The following is an 18496-nucleotide window of genomic DNA, read 5'->3' as shown; positions in this document are numbered from 1 at the left end:
AAGGGTATGGTAGGAACAAGTTTACAGAAATGGAAATTCCCTTAAAACAATAAGGTTGGGCACCTTTTTATATATTTGTGAGCAATTTGGATATCCTGCTTTACAAAGTACCCATTTTTCTATTAGGTTTTATGTCTTCCTATTATTGATATGAAAGACTTATTTTTATGTTTCTGTGTATAAGTTTTTTTTAATGAATTATATGTGTTGCAGATTTTGTTTCCCAAACTAATACTGCTTTTCAGTTTCTTAATGGAATTTTTGTAGGTATAACTTCTTAACTTGAATGTACTCCAGTTTATCCTTTATCGTTAGTTTTATGATTAGTGTGTTGAAATATTTTAAGGAGCTGGTGGAGAATTCAGGGATGTTGGGCTTCCCCACCTCGGTGGTTGCTGATGTGCTCAAGACATAAGGGACTGATGGTTTAACGGACTGAGCCCTCTACCAGGGGACTTGCCCTTGGCAGGACTGTGGCTGCAAAAGGGAGGCTAGGCCTGCCTATAATTGTGCCTAGAGCCTCCTCCCAAATGTCTCTTTGTTGCTCAGATGTGACCCTCTCTCTCTGGCTAAGCCAACTTGGCAGTTGAAATTGCTGCCCTCCCCCCTACGTGGGATCTGACACCCAGGGGAGTGAATCTCCCTGGCAGCGTGGAATATGACTCCCGGGGAGGAATGTATACCCAGCATCATGGGGATGGAGAACATGTTCTTGACCAAAAGGGGGATGTGAAAGGAGATGAAATAAGCTTCCGTGGCTGAGAGATTCTAAAAGGAGCCGAGAGGTCACTCTGGTGGGCACTGTGACACACAATATAGACAACCGTTTTTAGGTTCTAATGAATTGGAATAGCTAGCAGTAAATACCTGAAACTATCAAACTATAACCCAGAACCCGTGAATCTTGTAGACGATTGTATAAAAATGTAGCTTATAAGAGGTGGCAGTGTGTTTGGGAAAGCCATATGGACCACACTCCCCTTTGTCCAGTTTATGGATGGAGAAGTAGAAAAATGGGGAAGGAAAAAAAAAAAAACACCCAGTGTTTTTTTTTACTTTAATTGTTCTTTTTCACTTTAATTTTTATTCTTATTATTTTTGTGTGGTGGTGAAAATGTCAAAGATTGATTTTGGTGATGAATACACAACTATATAATGGTACTGTAAACAACTGAATGTATGCTTTGTTTTGTATGACTGCATGGTGTGTGAATATATCTCAATAAAAATGAATTTAAAAAAATAAAAATGAAATGCAGTGAGTAATCAGATATTCAAAATAAAATGAGATATAACAGTTTTTAGTTAACTAGGCAGTAATCCTATTCTGCATACATAAATGTTTCAAAGAAATCTCAAATTCTTAGAATTTAAGTTCTGGAAAGTGCCTGGAAATGTAATAAGTACAGAAAAATTAATAACCCCCAGTGCTATCAATAATTACCTAGAAGAGATAATGCTGAATTATATAATTCATATAATTATATGAATGACTTATATAATAGCAATCAAAAGTATAAAATACTTAGAAATGAGAACAGGTGTTATAATGAAGATTACTTATAACCTTTTGATACAAAAGAATAAGTGAATAAATGAAACAGTATACCACGTTCCCAATAGGTAAGTGGAGAAGAGATAATTCACAAAAAATAAATCACAACTAATAAAAATACATGGAAAAATGTTGAACTTAGGTAGCAATTAGAAAAATGCAAATAAAACCAAGGCACTATTTATTATATTTACTTTTTTGGAAGTATGATATGTAGCCTCAAGTTTATGGTGAAACTGAACACCACGATATTGGTGGTAATAAAATTGATTGCCACAACTTTTCTGGGGTGGCAATTTAATGGTATTTATCCAGAACAACAGTTGTCAAAATATATTCTGCAAAACTAGATGTTATTATCTGCTCCATGAAAAGAAGGTACTTAAATAAATTTGGGAAATGCTGGATTAAGCCAAATTAACCGACCTGTGGTCAGGGCTTCTCAGAACTTTTATGTGCTAACGGCTATTGTAAATCCTCACGAGAAGGATAAAGTGTGCAGTATTCCCCAACTCTGATTATGGAACCTTTTGTGGGCACTAATAGCTCATGAAATGTTAATTCATATTTTATATAACACAATTTTGGGAAAATATTTAATATACTAATGCCACTTTTAGTACTCTATCCAGGAAATGATCTGAAATACAGAAAAAGCTATGTGTCAGTGCCACTAGGCTCTTATTTATGATCATGAAAAACTGCTATGCAGCCATTGTGAATGGCAGGAAAGCTAGAAATATTTTTTAAAATAGCTTTAAGGTGTTTGTTTTTTAAGTAAAAAGTATTCTCATTGCAACTATTTAAAATATGTATGGCTGAAAAGATTAAGGAAATATTAAAATAGTAATATTATTTTAAGGTGGTGGGGTTATGGTTTGTTTTTTGTTTTTCTTTTTCCTGTCATCTAGATTTCCTGTATGTGGTTGTAAAATTAAAAAAATATATTGAAAGAAATAAAAAAGATCCCCCTGTAGTTGGGAATTCTAAATCATTGCTTTCTAAATGAGGTTGATGTTCTGTGGCCTGCTGAATTGTTGTTTTTTTAAACATTATCTCTGTAAAGTTCTCCTTCTGCACCAGATCTAGCCTTAAAATCACCTTGAGACTTAACCACAGGGTGTTTTGTACATTATTCTGCTTTCAAAGTCTTTAATTGACTTTACATGTTCTTTTTTGCCTTTAATCCTTTTTGTGTCCTCTATAACCCATTTTGGCCACCTTTGTCCTGCTGGGATTTTAAGGAAATTTAGATACCTAATTTTATAATTTTTTGTTTTAGGTTATCTACCTGAATTCTATTGTATTATTACATAATTGAGAACTGATTCATTTTAGGAAGGCTTTGCGTTAGAGGTAGAATTTTAAGGTTTCTAATTGAAGATGCTTGTTTTGTGTGGAAGAGGAGGACATGGAATATTTCAATGTTATAGAACTAGTAGATGAAATAGATAAGGGAAGTAAAATTTTGTTTGTGTGTTTTTGTGTATATTTTCTCATTTAATCCTCACCCCCAGCCAATCCTTCGAGGTACATAGTATTCCTGTTTGACAGATAAAAGAAACTGAAGGGCAAGCTGCTTAATGTGCCAAAGTTATGGCTAGTAAGTGGCAAAGCAGGAACTCAAACTCAAGTCTGCAATTCTGAAGTCCGTACTTCTACATACCATACTGCCTTTGAGGCAAGGAAGGAACAGGTTGGCAACTAGAGTCAAGGTAATATTCAAATAAAAGAATGAAAAATTAAGTACATTATAGCATGACTTAAATGGTTTTGTATAGTCCAAAATTTCATGTTGTAAGTGATAAGGAGCCAATACAGGTTTTATAGGGTATTGGGGAGAAGTAAACTTGTAGGATGAATTTGGTTAGCAATATGTGAGGCCATTGATTACAAAGATGATATAGCCTGATTTAGAAATGTCTCCTTCAATTATAGCTCCTTTTGTTGTTTATCACACGCTACCTTCTGTTGTAAATCTTTTATGTGCAGTAGCGCTTCCTTTTAATAATAACCTCCTTCAAAGAAGTACTAATCACTATTCTTGTATCCCTAAATATGACATGCTTTTGCATATGTAGTGAGTGATTAGTTAGTATATTATGGATGTATGAATAACTGAGATTAGCCCAGAAAAATGAGAAATGATGGCCGGGAAGAAGCAGAAAGACACAACTTTTAACTCTAAAAGAAAAAGGAAAGAAAAGACTTGTTCATCATTCTTTAGACTTAACTTGAGACAAATGGGAGAATGGTGTTTGTTCACAGAGATTAAGAAGTAAAGTTTGGAAGAGGAAGAGAGATATTGGTGAATGAAGAAAGAAATTCTAGCTTATTAAACATGTTGCTCTTAAGTCAGGAAAAGTAGTACTTTCTATAACATATATTTGCAGGGAACTTGCAAATTGATAAGGAAAGCTCAAAACTGCCCTTGTGGAGATTTCTGTCTAGTAGCAAAGAGAGATCATAAACCAAGTAATCATGTAAATCAAGATAAAGTGTTAACTGTTTGAGTGCTGTGAGACAAATGCAAGGTGCTGTGAAAATCTTTAAAAGTTTTGATGTAGTTGGGAAGGCTTCCCTGATACAGTAATCCTTGTGCTAAAATCAAAACTATGTTGGTTAGAAGGGGGTGGAAGGACAATTACATGGAACTTTGAATAGGAAGTGAGTATATGGCAGGTCTGTATAGGTTGGAGTGAAATAGCAACACATCCCAAAGTAATTTGGGTGGAGAATAAAAATACATACTCGGGGTGCCCTCTGAGGAGCTAGGGGAGGATGCAGAGGTGTTGGACTTCCTCAACTGGATTGTTGCTGATGTTCTCACAAACACTGGGGACTGATGGCTTGATGTGCTGAGCCCTCTGTCTTGGGGCTGGCCCCTATGAAGTTTGTTACTGCAAACGAGAGGCTGAACCTGCTTTTAATTGTGCCTAAGAGTCTCCCCGAGTGCCTCTTTGTTGCTTAGATATGGCCCTCTCTAAATAAGCCACCTTGGCAGCTCATCTCACTGCCCTCTCCACTAGGTGGGACCTGACTCCCAGGGTGTAAATCTCCCTGGCAATGCAGAATATTACTCCCAGGGATGAATCTGGACCCAGCATCGTGGTATTGAGAACATCTTCTTTACCAAAAGGGGGATGCAAAATGAAACGAAATAAAGCTCCAGTGGCTGAGAGATTTCAAATGGAGTTGAAAGGTCACTCTAGTGGACATTCTTACGCACTATATAGATAACACCTTTTAGTTTTTATTGTATTGGAATAGCTAGAAGTAAATACCTGAAACTACCAAACTCCAACCCAGTAGCCTTGACTCTTGAAGATGATTGTATAACAATGTAGATTACAAGGGGCGACAGTGTGATTGTGAAAACCTTGTAGATCTCACTCCCTTTATCCAGTGTATGGATGGGGGTGAAAACTAAATGAAAAATAGGGTGGGATGGTGGGGATGGTTTGGGTGTTCTTTTTTATTTTTATTTTTTATTCTTACTCTGATTCTTTCTGGTATAAGGACAATGTTCAAAAATAGATTGGGGTGATGAAGGCACAACTATATGATGGTGCTGTGAACAGTTGATTGTACACCAGGGATGATTAAAACGGAATTTAAAAAAAAGGGGGGGTGGTGGTGGAAGGAAATGTTGTAAGTGGAGGGAACTGTGTTTGTAAAGACCTTGTGTGGGAGGGAGCAAGGCAAAAACAAAGGACTAAAAGAAGGCCCAAATGCCTGGAACAGCAGGGGTGAGAGAGCACAAGGATCACAATGAGGCTAGAGGTATGGAAAGGTGCCAGTCCCTGCACTGTGTTTGTCTTCATCCTGAGAGCATTGTGAAGTCATTGAAGGATTTTAAGCAAGGGGTAGTTAGATTAGGTTTATGATTTAGAAAGGTTACTCTGGTTGTACTGGTGGTTTCATTGGAAGGGGAACCAGAGTGGGTCCAGTTAGGAAGCTGTTGCACTTATCCACAGAACAGATGATGGTAGTTAAGACTATGATGGTGATAGTGGAGGTGGAGAGAAGTAGATACATGAGCAGTAACTTCATGGGTAAAACGATGGGATTTCATGATAGATTGGATTGAGGCGAGGGGCCAAGGATGACTCCTAGGTTTCTGGTTTTTGAAACTGAATGGACAGTGATGCCATTCTTTGAGCTAGGGAATACTGGAAAAGAACCAAACTATTTTTGATAGAGGGGAAGACCATGGGCTTGATTTGGACATATGAATTTGAAAATACCTTTGAGATATCCAAAAAGATGTCAAATAACCAGTTGGATTAAATGGGCTGGAGCTCAGGTGACGGATCTAGCCCAGAGAAAGGTAAAATTGTGTGTTATCTTCATATAGGTGGGAATTCAAGCTCAGTGGTTCTTTGAACCTGAGTTGCAGATCCTCACAATTTGGCATCTGGATGTATTTTAATCTTCACAGGTGATTTTAAAATGCAGCCAGGATTGAGATTCTCCGCTTTAACCACTTTTTAATCAACATACCTGTGTTTTCCTGCTTATGGGGCTTATTGTTTATATACATTTCTTATAGAGAGCCCTTACTCTTACACTATCTCTATCTGGATGTCTCCTAGCCCTTTATCTTTAACTATGTCAGTTCTTCCCTCTAGTCTTCGATTTTTAATTTCTACAGTTCATATCTACTTGGATGTCTCATTATTACTTCAAACCAACATGACCCAGACCAAGCACATTGTCTTTGCAACTTTTTTCCATTTCTCTAATTTGTGTTATTTTATTCAAATCACTCAAGCTAGAAACCTTGCTGTCATGGTTGATTCCCCTCAGATTATCCCTTCTTACAGTTGAATTCATGCCCTCACTTAATACTGAATTCATGCCCTTAGATTGAGATAGTGCAGAAGTCTGGGGTATGTAGAGTATGAGTTATAGGAGTCAGATTTGGGTTCAAAATGTAGCTTTTCCATTTGTTAGCTGTAACACCTTGGACAACTTGCTTGACTTATCTGACTCGGAGACTTCCTTGTATAAAATGGGGATAATACTGCCTGCCTTATAAATTTGTTATGGGGATTAACAGTAATTAATAAAGCACCTAGCACAGTGCCTAGCAAATAAAGGATACTCAGTAAATGGTAAATATTCTTATTATTAACTGATCTCCTTGGCTTTAACTTCCCCTCTCCTTTCTCCTTTGCTACAGCGAGAAAGAGAAATAGAGAGAATGTGTGTGTGTGTGTGTGTGTGTGTGTGCATAGTCTCATTTTCTTTTGTTTGTGTATTTTTTTAATAGAATTCACTGTAACTATTGTTGAATAGGTTTTTTTTCCCCTCTTTGTAAGCTTTTTGAGAACTAGGACTTTGTCTTGTTATTTTCTGTTTCCTCCCCATCCCAACCTCCACCAGGCTTTAGCACAGGGTGTTACACATCATGAATATTTAATAAATACTTGTTGAATTTCATTATGTTTTTCCTCTACTCTGGAATGTATTTTGAGTTCTTTGCTGATCATATTGTGTTATTCAGGACAACATAACTGGGCCGTAAGCATCTGGCCTGATTTTTTCCTGCTACTTTGCTTTAAGACTCCACTTTGAGTTAGTTTGATCTTTGAAATGTCATTATTAGTATTCTCTCTATGCCTTTGCTAATACCGTTCTCTGGATCTGAAATGCCCTTCTCACTTGAGTTCCGCCTCTTCTGTGAAGGGTATACTAACACCCCCAGCCCATGCTGATGATTTTCACCCTTTGAATTCCTTCAGTATTTATAGTCTTTGTTGTATAATTCAGTTATTAATTATATCTTATTTTGGTTATAGATGAATTTTCTCAACTGAAAAGTAAAAATAATACCTACCTCACAAAGTTATTGTGGAGATGACATGAAATAGAATATGAGAAAGCACTTTGTAAATGATAAAGAACTTTGCACATCTTATTTATTTTTTACTGATCGTTTATATGTTGCATTCTCCTTGAGAATAGGGATTATATCTGAAAGCTTTTGTGTTTCTTCTAAAGACCCTGGACAATTTAGATGGTAAATGTTCATGAAATATTTGTTGGCTGGATGACCTAATTTTACATGTATTTTCTCTTCTAGAAGCTATTCATCATTAATGAAAGTTGAGAATATGTCTTCAAATCAGGTATATTCAAGTTATTTGTTCTAATGTTGGCCTTTAAATAATTCACTAAGGGTTTGTAATAATTGAGTTATATTGGCTATTATTGATTTACATGTTGCAAATAGCTTGCTATGATTTGGCAAGTGTAGTACACTAGGGCTGGATTCTATTAGGTATTGCCCCTCCTTCCCTGTGAGACTTTTCTTGTATGTCTGTTTTGAAGTAGGTCATCCTATGGAAAGAGATTATCATATCTTGTTTACTGTGAAATTTAGATCTGTTCGTATTTACAGAACTTTCTTCCACTCCCTTTTCCCTCTTTTCTGTTGCAGGCATGCAAAAGTGCCTTTTATTTACTGATGTTCTATATTCATGTGACAGTAGACTGTATTGTAATAGAGGTGATAACAGAATTATCACCTACTTTAAAATAAAATAAAATGTTGGCAAATTAATGCTTTAGATTTGTGTTGTCCAGTATGGTAGCCACTAAATTGCATGTAGTTATTTCAATTTAAGTTAATTAAAATGAAATGAAAAATTCAGTTTCTTAACCACACCAGCCACATGTGGCCAGTGGCAACTCTCTTGGATAGTACAGCTATAGAACATTTTCATCATCGCAGAAAGTATTGTTGAACAGTATTGCTTTAGATGCTTGGAAATAATTAACAGAATTTAAGAGCCCATAAAGGTCATCTAGTCAAAGCCCATATTTAGTTCATGAATTGGAATTAAGAGAATTTTAAATCATGTTTATATTTAAATATCCTTCTAAAAAATGAAAGAAAAGCAACTTCATTGGTCCCATCTCATATGAAGAACTAAATTTATGAGGCTCCTTCATGAATCAGAGAAGTATCTTTATAATTTATTCTTGAAAAATTTCAGAGTAACACCATATAATTAGAGCCTTGAATTTGAAGTTCAAATCAAAATTGTCATTTACTAATTGGGTAAGACAAATAAAGTCATTTAACCTCTCAGAGGAAGTATTCATCGTCAATAAAATGGTGACATATTATCATATAGGTTGTTCTAAGATTTAAACAAGGGTATATGTATGGAAGCTCTTGCCTGACTCTGTCACTGTATAAACATAAGTAGTCATTACTTCTTATCCGTACAGTCCCTGGTTACTGTTTTCCCATGAAGTGTAGATATCAAAAGAAGAAATATATTTCATCTTTTTTGGAAATTTCTAGATTTCTTCCAACTATTAGAAGCATTTAACAGTTAAACAGAAAGCCTTTAACATACCACAAAAATTTAATGTCTTTGTTGTAGGTATTTGTTGCTTATATTGAAGCTTTCTGCTATTTAGAGGTTGTTTTCTACCAGAAATCTGGCACTCGTGTTGTGAACATAGTCATCTTCATTTGTAACATTGTGAATTTAAAAGTTTGGATGTTCTGGAGTTGAGAACTTTTCATGTATACAGAGAAACAACATCTGATTAGCAGTAGGGGTTAAAAGTGTCAGGATTAGGAAATGGAATTTGTAGAGTTTAAGAATACTAAACCTTCTGCCCTTCCTCTGATACTTGCTACCCTTGTTCCTGTGCTCCAGGTTTGAATCAAGTTCAAATTTCCAAGGAAGTTTTGCACTGTTTTTATTCTTCCCTTTCAGTGGAATGGCATTTATAGCTTTTTTTCCATTCTTGAGAAGAATAGGCTTTAACTCTCCCATAATCATCTTCTGTTAAGTAAATGTAAACCTTTCATGATCCACTTGGGTAGTGGTGGTCAGTTGATTTTTCTGTTAAAGACTGGTGTTTATGTAAGAAAGGACTTGATTTTTAATTAAGCTCATACAAATTCACTAGGAAGATTATTTGTCTTTGACCCTGAAGTTTAATTTTGAATTTTTGGTCTCTTATTTAGAATAATTCTCTTCAATCTAGAATTTCTTTCTAATTCTTCTAAATTTGGTATCAAGAACCATAAACAATTACCCCTTAATAAGTGGACAACAAGAAGCCTATTATATTGAAAAGCATTCTGACTCTTAAAGTAAAAAAAAAATCTAAAGTATAAGAATTGTCCACTTAAAGTCTTCTGGGTCTCAGATATGTATTTGAAAGTTACTGTAATCTCATAACATAGGGCCCCAAATACGTGGGAACTCTGCAAATTTCACCTAAAACTCGTATGGCAAATAATACACTTTCACTGTCACATTCCAAATTATGTTATTGAATGTTTCACCCTCAGTATTTGAAATCAAAAGCTGACCTTCAAAGATGTGTGATAATCTCTTTCAAATATTGCTAATGCTGTTGTTTCTGTTTAAGGCAGTCGAGGGCAGGCGCAGTCCTTGTGTCTGAGTATAATATAAACGTGGTCTGTTCTTTGTGTAATTATCTAAGGCATTTTTACTGTGGCCTTAGTATAATTGTGCTAATTGAAGGGAAGCACAGAGAGAACCACTGAATGAAACTGGGGATAAAACCTTATTTGATGAAGACCATTGTTATCTCCATGGCTTCTTTAATAAGAGCTGATAAGAAGGAGAAAAACATATATACCCATAAGCTTGAGTAACAATTCTAACAACTCTTCTGGTATTAAGCAATAGGAAAGAGATAACGAAGGGCATGTTCAAATTGTGACTTTTTAAAGCACATGTACCAGAACCCACACTATTAATCAGATGGTGACATTCAAGCTGTTTTCTTAGTGTGTATAACAGCTCGAAAAGGAATCTGGATCTCCACTTTTGTGCTTGGTTTTAAGGACTTGTTTTATAATCCACCCAATAAAATCTGACCCTTTATGCCAAATACCATCATGTAAGGCTTTTATCAAAGACTTGGTAAACCAGCTAACTTGGTAACTAATGCATATTTGATTTCCGAATGACTTTTCCGGTGGAGGCAGGGTGGGGAGGAGAAACCAAAGTCATCTTCAGAGTCACAGATCTTTAGTAACCTTGAGGCTCAAAATAATGGAATTTAGGCTCTTAAGATAGTTCAAAAAGAAGAATGCCAAAAATATTTTGTATAGTGCCAGTTGTTGACAATAGTATTGAGGCAACATTTGTTTAGTTGCATATTATGGTATATTTGTTGAAGGAGCAATCACATTTTCTTACAGTCACACGTTACAGTCTTACACTAGGTGAGTTGGGCCTTACTTCATAATTTGAAAATCTTTGGTCACTTGTTGTGGTGTAATCAGGCCATGCTATATAATGACACCTTAGAGATTATAGTTGCTAATCCAGCTATCCCAAGCAACTAACAATTTAAGATGGAGGAAAAAGGATGAGTGAATTTAATTATTTCACTTTTTGCTTTTTGAACACTGAGATTAGGGATGAGAAAATGACTTGTTAGTTAAGACTGATTGTAAATTTTAAACATTGAGTTATTTATTTTCAAAGCTTTTATGGTTTCACTTTTTTTGTTTTTTACAGGACGGCAATGATTCAGATGAATTCATGTGAATGGAGAAAAGGACCTTTTAAAGATGCAAATTTAGGGACAGCTACAGACATTTTGATTTCAGTTATGTTTTGAATTACAAAAACAACCAACCACAATTCTACCTTCATTCTACACAAATATTAATTTTGGAGATTTTTTTTTGAAGTCCCCTTTGTTGCTGACAGAAAATGTTCATATATATATATTTAATATAGATGGACTTGAAGACAGCATATAACTTTAGGAAAGTGAAAATATTTTTGCCAGAACATCTCTTGGTACCTCATAAAAGCTGGCTGCCTTCGTTCTTCAGATAGTCTTTAGAAAGAACCAACTCTGAAAAGTATTTCTGTTACTGTGGTCTTTCCCTGAAAACAGATGTCTTGAAAAGCTTTTCATATTCTTAAAATATCTTCTCCCATGTTTATAAGAATGTGTTGGTGGGCAGTATAGGTGAATGCCACCCCCATACACACCTGATTTCCTGATTAGAAAAAAGAAGCACATGATTTTGAAGATAGTAGTGGTATTTTCAGAAGATTGCTGGCTTCAAAATTCATGTACCATTGTGTTGTCTTCGTCTATTATGATCCTCAGGCTTTTGACTTGTTCTAGTTTCTACATCCTTGCTTTCTCTGAGTGAGGGCCTCCATCTTAGTTCCATCGTATTTAAAGAAATTACCTATGTTAATCAAGGTTGGGCCTTGTGGGAGCTTTTTCTTGAGCCCCTAGTAACCCAGGCCACATATATTACAACTTCCAGGCTCTGGAGTCATTTCTCAGCCCTGAGGCAGGGAAATAGGAGAGAGGATGCTCTGTGAATCCTTTTGGAAATGTAGGTTACTGATTTTTGTCTTGGGATACACCATGAAGCAAAAGTCCACATTATAATTACAATTTTTAAGAAGAATTAAGCCTTTTGCTAGCTAGCCAAATTTGTTTACTTATTTTGACATAAGATTTATTTTGAGTTGAAACCTGAGGGTTCAGATTTCTCAATTGTAGTCTCAGTGATTTAAGATGTAACATTATTACTGATTTGAATGACCAGCTATCCAGTGTGATTCTGAATAGAAGATACGGTTTTTCTTGCAGAGTGTAGGCAAACTGTACAAACAGACAAAACAAAACAATGAAGGGGGTAGAGAACAAAACTTGCAGGACAGGACGGACACAAATTCACGTCTGACCACACTGAGAGCCTTCTTATTCTTAACTGTATTCTAATCCAGCAAAACTCTCCTACAAGAAATATTCTACCTGCAATAGCACTTTGATACTGTGGATAAAACCAAAGGACTTTAGTGTTTCAGTATATCCTAAGTTGGTCTGTGGGTTGAACTGGAAAATTCCCTTAAGGGGTTTTGAAGGGATTATTTAAGAAGACTCCAGAGATTAGTGATGGTGTGTTTGAGTGTGTGTGTGTGTGTGTGTGTGTGTGTGTGTGTGTGTGTGTGTGTAATGATATTCTGCCTGGTATTCTGAAATTTTAAAAAATTATAATAAAATATCAATTTTTATTTTGAAGAACATTGATGTATGAATTTTTAGAATTTGCTTTTTATGAAAAGGGAAGCCCCCTTTTTGAGGGTGATCTGGCAGTAAACTCATTTATTATAGGGGGGTTCTGAATGGTTATCGTCTTCCTTCCTCACTGACAAATGTTTTTCTTTCCCAGATTCCCGCTGAGTCAGATATACACGTGAGTTAGTGTAAATAAATAGTTGTGCCTTTTCAATCCCAAGGCCCTCCTGCTGGTTAATGTAAACACTTCTTTAATTTGCTGCTGTAAGCAGCTAAAATGAGGTAAAGCCTCTAGCCTACTAATAGCTTACACCTACTTCTGAGGACACTTCTGTATCCTACGTTATAACACATATAGATAGAGCTGTTGAAGAATACATCCATTTTTAGTGGACTGTTAGAGAATCCTGGGGTCCATATTTAAACATTCTGTAATTTTCAGCTCACACTGGTTTAAAATGTTAAAGTCTCGACTCTCCTAGCTTAGTTCCTGGTTCTGTTCTCTAAACTTTTTAGGTGTTCTGTGCTAGCTATGTTTTCCCCTTGGTCCCTGGGAAAATAAGGACCTTTTCTTTTGAAGGCATAGGTTTAGTCCTGACAAGTCAAAACTATTGTCACTGAAGTCATTGTGGTTCTATTGGCATGTTTCTTGAATTTTCTATAAGAAAATTCCAAATTGTTGATATTTTTATGTGTTGTGACCTTAATCAAATTGGAATATCCTTTTTTTTTTCTTTGAATTGATTTCTCTATGTGGATCTGAGTCACCTTTCCAACTCTGTTTCTAGTCTATAGGATCTGCGTGCAGGTGAGGTTTTCTGGTTCACATTGCCAAATTTACTTCACTAATCTACTCTATTATATTCCTTATAGCTTTAGAATTCACATTTCTTATCCACCTTGATGGTTTAGGGTCACGGTCTTTGGGCAAAGATTTGTCACAGAGTTTCCAAAACTTTTCCATCATCCCAAACAGAAACTCGGTACCAATTAAGCATTAACTCCGTATTCCCTACCCCTACCTTACCCTCGGGTAATCTATATTCTAGTTTCTGATTCTGTGAATTTGCTTAGTCTAATTATTTCATATCAGTGAGATTATACAATATTTGTCTTTTTGTATCTGACTTATTTCACTCAACATGATGTGTTCAAGGTTCATTCACGTTGTCACATGTATCAGAACTTCATTCCTTTCTACGGCTAAATAATATTCCACATACCCCATTTTGTTTATCCATTCATCTGCTGATGGACATTTGGGTTGCTTCTACCTTTTGACTATTCTGAATAATGCTGCTATGAACAGTGGTGTACAAATACCTGTCTGAATCCTTGCTTTCAGTTATTTTGGGTATAGACCTAGAAATGGGATTGCCAGGTGTTTTAGTTTCCTTGGCTCCTCAAGCAAATACCATGGAATGGGTTGGCTTAAACAGTGGGAATTTATTAGCTCATGGTTTTGAGGATAAAAGGGCACATCAAGTCATCAAAGTGATGCTTTCTTCCTGGAGACTGGTGTTCTGAGGCTGACCTCTGGCGATCCTTGATCCCTAGCTTGTCACATAGCAAGGCGCATGGTGTCTCCCGGACTCTCCTTTCTCTTCTGGATTTCCTTGATGTTCAGTGTCCAGCATCTCCCTCTGTGGCTTTCTCTGAATTTCATTCCACTTATAAAGAACCCCAGTAATAGGATTAAGACCTATCCCAATTGAGTTGGGCCACACCTTAACTGAAGTAACCTCATCAAAAAGTCTTACTCAAAATGGGCTCACATCCACAGGAATGGATTAAATTAAGAACATGCTTTTCTGGGGTACATAAAGTTCTGAGCCAAATAGAATTATGTGGTAATTCTATTTTTTCTGAGGAACCGTCAAATTGCTTCCACACTGGCTATACCATTTTATGTTCCTGCCAACAGTGAGCGAGTGTTCCTTTCTCTCCACACACTCTCTAGCACTTGTTATTTTGGTTTTTTGAATAACAGCCATTCTAGTGGGTGTGAAATGGTATCTTATTGTGGTTTTGATTTGCATTTCCCTGATGGTTAATGATGTTGCACATCTTTTCACATAGTTATTGGCCCTTTGTATATCTTTGAAGAATAGTCTATTCAAGTCTTTGCCCATTTTTAAATTGGGTTGTTCTTTTTTTTTTTTTTTTTTTTTTTTATTTGTAGGATTTCTTTATATATTCTGGATATTTTGTTTCCAAATATTTTGTCCCATTCTCCAGGTTGTCTTTTAACTTCCATGATGAAGTCCTTTGCACAAAAGTTTTTAATTTTTATTTATCTGTGTTTTTCTTTTGTTGCTTGTCTTTTGGTATAAAATCTAAGAAACCATTGCCTAACACAAGATCTTCAGATGCTTCCCAGTGTTTTCTTCTAGCAGTTTTTGTAGTTGTAGTTGGGTCTTTGGTCCATTTTGAGTTAATTTATGTGTGTGCTGTGAAGTAGGGACTCCCCTTCATTCTTTTACATATGGATGTCCAGTTTTCCCAGCACCATTTGTTGAAGAGACTATTCTTTACCGCTTGAGTGGACTTGGCAACCTTGTCAAAAGTCAGTTTTTGAAAGTTTACTTCTGAATTCTCAATATGATTCTATTAGCCCCTATCTGTCCTTGTGCCAATACTATGCTGTTTTGCTTATTGTAATAAGTTTTAAAATCAGTAACTGTGAGTCCTCCAGCTTTGTTTTTCTTGATTTTGGGTATTTGGGTCCCCTTACCCTTCCATATAAATTTGATGATTGGCTATTCCATTTGTGCAAAGAAGGCTGTTGGAATTTTGGTTGGGATTGCATCAAATCTGTAAATTGCTTTGGCTAGAATTGATACCTTCACAATATTTAGTCTCCCAATCCATGAACATGGAATGTCTGTCCATTTACTTAGGTTTTCTTTGATTTCTTTTGGCACTGTTTTGTAGTTTTCTGTGTATAATTCCTTTTCATCTATGGTTAATTTTTTTCCTAGATATTTGATTCCTTCAGTAGCTATCGTAAATGCAATTTTTTCCTTGATTTCATCTTCAAATTTTTCATTACTAGTGTATAGAAACACTGTTGATTTTTGTGTGTTGATTTTAAACCCCACCACTTTGCCAAATTTTCTACTAGCTCTAGTAGCCTTATTGTATCCCAGGATTTTCTATATAAAGGATCATGTAACCTGCAAAAAGGGAAAGTTTTACTTCTTCCTTTCCAATTTAGATGCTTTTTAGTTCTTTTCCTTGCCTAATTACTCTAACTAGGACTTTCTGTACATTGTTAAGTAACAGTGGTGAGAGTGGGCATCCTTGTCTTGTTCCTGATCCTAAGGGAAAGTTTCCATCTTCACTGTTGAGTATGATGTTAGCTGTGGGTTTTTCATATGTGCCTTTTGTCTGTTGAGGAAGTTTCCTTCTATTCCTAGTTTTCTAAGTGTTTTCTCAAGAAGAGGTGCTGGATTTTGTCAAATGAGATTTTTTAATTCCTTAATTCTGTTAATGTGGTATATTACATTGTTTTTCTTATGTTGAACCACCCTTGCTTACCTGGGATAAATCCTACTCAATCATGGTTTATAATTCTTTTAATATGCTGTTGGATTCAGTTTTCTAGTATTTTGTTGAGGATTTTGCCTCTATATTCATAAGGACTATTGGTCTGCAATTTTCTTTTCTTGTGTTATTTTTATCTGGCTTTGGCATTAAGGTGATGTTGTCCTAGAGTGAGTTCGGAAGTTTTCCCTCTTCAAATTTTTGGAAGAGTTTGAGCAGGATTGATGTTAATTTTTCTAGGAATGTTTGGTAAAATTCACCTGTGAAGCCGTCTGTTCCTGGGCTTTTCTTTGTTGAGAGGTTTTTGTTTACTGATTCAATCTCTTGTTATTGGTCTGTTGAGATCTTTGATTTCTTCTTGAGTCTATATAAGTAACTTGTGCAATTTTAGGAATTTGTCATTTCATCTAGGTTATGTAATTTGTTAGCACACAGTTTTTCATAGTATCCTTTTATAATCCTTATTTCTGTGGGATCAGTAGTAATGCCCCCCACCACAACTGACAAAGAATAAAAGAGAGAGGATCCAAATGACTAAAATTTGTCAGTTCAGTCTAGCTAAAGATTCATTGATTTTATTGATCTTTTCAAAGAACCAACTTTTGGTTTTGTAGATTCTCTCAATTGTTTTTATATTCTCTATTTTATCTCCACTCTAAACTTTACTTCCTTCCTTCTACTCACTTTGGTTTAGTTTACTCTTCTTTTTCTAAGTCCTCTAGTTGTGAGGTTAGATCTCAGATTTGAGGTCTCCTTTTTTTAATGTACGCATTTAAAGCTATGAATTTCTGTCTCAGCACCTCCTTTGTTACTTCCCATAAGTTCTAGTATGTTGTGTTTTCATTTTCATTTGCCTCTAGATATTTCCTAGTATCCCTTGTGATTTCTTCTTTGACCCATTAGTTGTTTAGGAGTGTATTATTTAATTTCCACTTATTTGTGAATTTTCCAGTTCTTCCTTTCTTACTGATTTCTTGCTCCATTCCATTATGGTCAGAGAAGCTATACTGAATGATTGCAATATTTTTGAATTTATTGAGACCTTTTTTTGTGACCTAACACATGGCCTTTTCTATAGAATGATCCATGTGCACTAAAGAAGAATGTACATTCTGCTGATGTTGGGTAAAATGTTCTATATAGGTGTGTTAGATCTAGTTAGTTTATAGTATCATTTAAGTCTTCTATTTCTTTACTGATCTTCTGTCTAGATGTTCTGTCCATTATTGAAAGTGTTGTATTGAAGTCTCCTACAATTAATGTAGAACTGTCTACTTCTTCCTTCATATCTGTCAATATTTGCTTCATATATTTTGGGGCTCTGCCATTTAGTGCATATATATTTATAATTATGTCTTCTTGTTGTATTGACCTTTTTTGTCAGTGTAATAGTGACATTCTTTGTCCCTTGTAACAGTTTTTCACCAAATCTATTTTATCTGATATTAGTATAGCTATCCTAGCTCTCTTTTGGTTACCACTTACATGATATATTTTTTTCTATCCTTTCAGCCTACTTGTGTCTTTGAATTTAAGGTGAATTGCTTATATACAGCATATAGTTGGGTCATGCTTTTTTATCCATTCTGCCAATCTTTGCCTCTTGACTAGAGCGTTTAATTCATTTACATTTATAGCAACTACTAATAATTCAGGACTTTCTTTTGCCATATTGCTATTTGGTCTTCATAAGTCTTATACCTTTTTTGTCCCTCAGTTCTTCCCCCCCCCCCCCAAAGATTTCTTTATTGCCTTAAGTAATATAGGAATCAAACTGTTCTTAATCATGCAGTCATTGAGGTGTAAAGGTACAGGGGAGTTTGAGGACACATTTTTATTTGTCTCTGCCTTTTTTTTTTTTTGTCAATGTCTAATAGTCAGTGATTTTCTTAAGATACTGTTTTTTCTTCTCTTTATATACCTATTAATGCATTTTTATTGTGAACTTTGAGATATATACATAACAGTGATAACTTTCAAAGTACAATTTTTTTCTTTATATTAATGCATTTTCTATTGTGAACTTAATATATATGCATAACAGTGATAACTTTCAAAGTACAGTTTAACAAGTAGTTAGCAAATTTCAAAGAATGTTTTGGGTTACAGTTCCACAATGTCAGTTATTTCCATTATTGTAAAATATAACATGTATATAGAAAGGTGTTAACTTTAAAAGTACAGCTCAACAAGCAGTTATACAGATAATTTAAAAAAATATATGGGTTACAGTTCCGCAGTTTCAGTTATGGTGAAAATATAGGGTATATACAGAAAGGTGAAAACTTTCAAAGCACAATTCAACAAATAGCTATAGAACAAATTTTGAAG

The 18496-nt window shown here is 35.3% G+C and overlaps 1 protein-coding gene across 3 annotated transcripts in view; it reads left to right on the top strand.

The window, feature by feature from the left end:
- The window catches only part of CCDC25 (coiled-coil domain containing 25), a 63506-nt gene extending 49844 nt beyond the window's left edge, over window positions 1-13662 (top strand). For all 3 annotated transcript variants that reach the window (XM_037813205.1, XM_037813207.1, XM_037813206.1), the window contains 2 exons: window positions 7644-7689; window positions 11086-13662. In XM_037813205.1, the coding sequence (XP_037669133.1) occupies window positions 7644-7689; window positions 11086-11115 (76 nt within the window). In that variant the 3' untranslated portion in view covers window positions 11116-13662. The remainder of the gene's footprint in view (window positions 1-7643; window positions 7690-11085) is intronic.
- Window positions 13663-18496: the final 4834 nt, after the last annotated feature.

The sequence above is a fragment of the Choloepus didactylus genome, chromosome 20 (genome assembly GCF_015220235.1).
Source record: "Choloepus didactylus isolate mChoDid1 chromosome 20, mChoDid1.pri, whole genome shotgun sequence".
Taxonomy (NCBI): domain Eukaryota; kingdom Metazoa; phylum Chordata; class Mammalia; order Pilosa; family Megalonychidae; genus Choloepus; species Choloepus didactylus.
The sequence above is the reverse complement of the archived record's forward strand: the minus strand, read 5'-3'. Positions and strand labels throughout refer to the sequence as shown.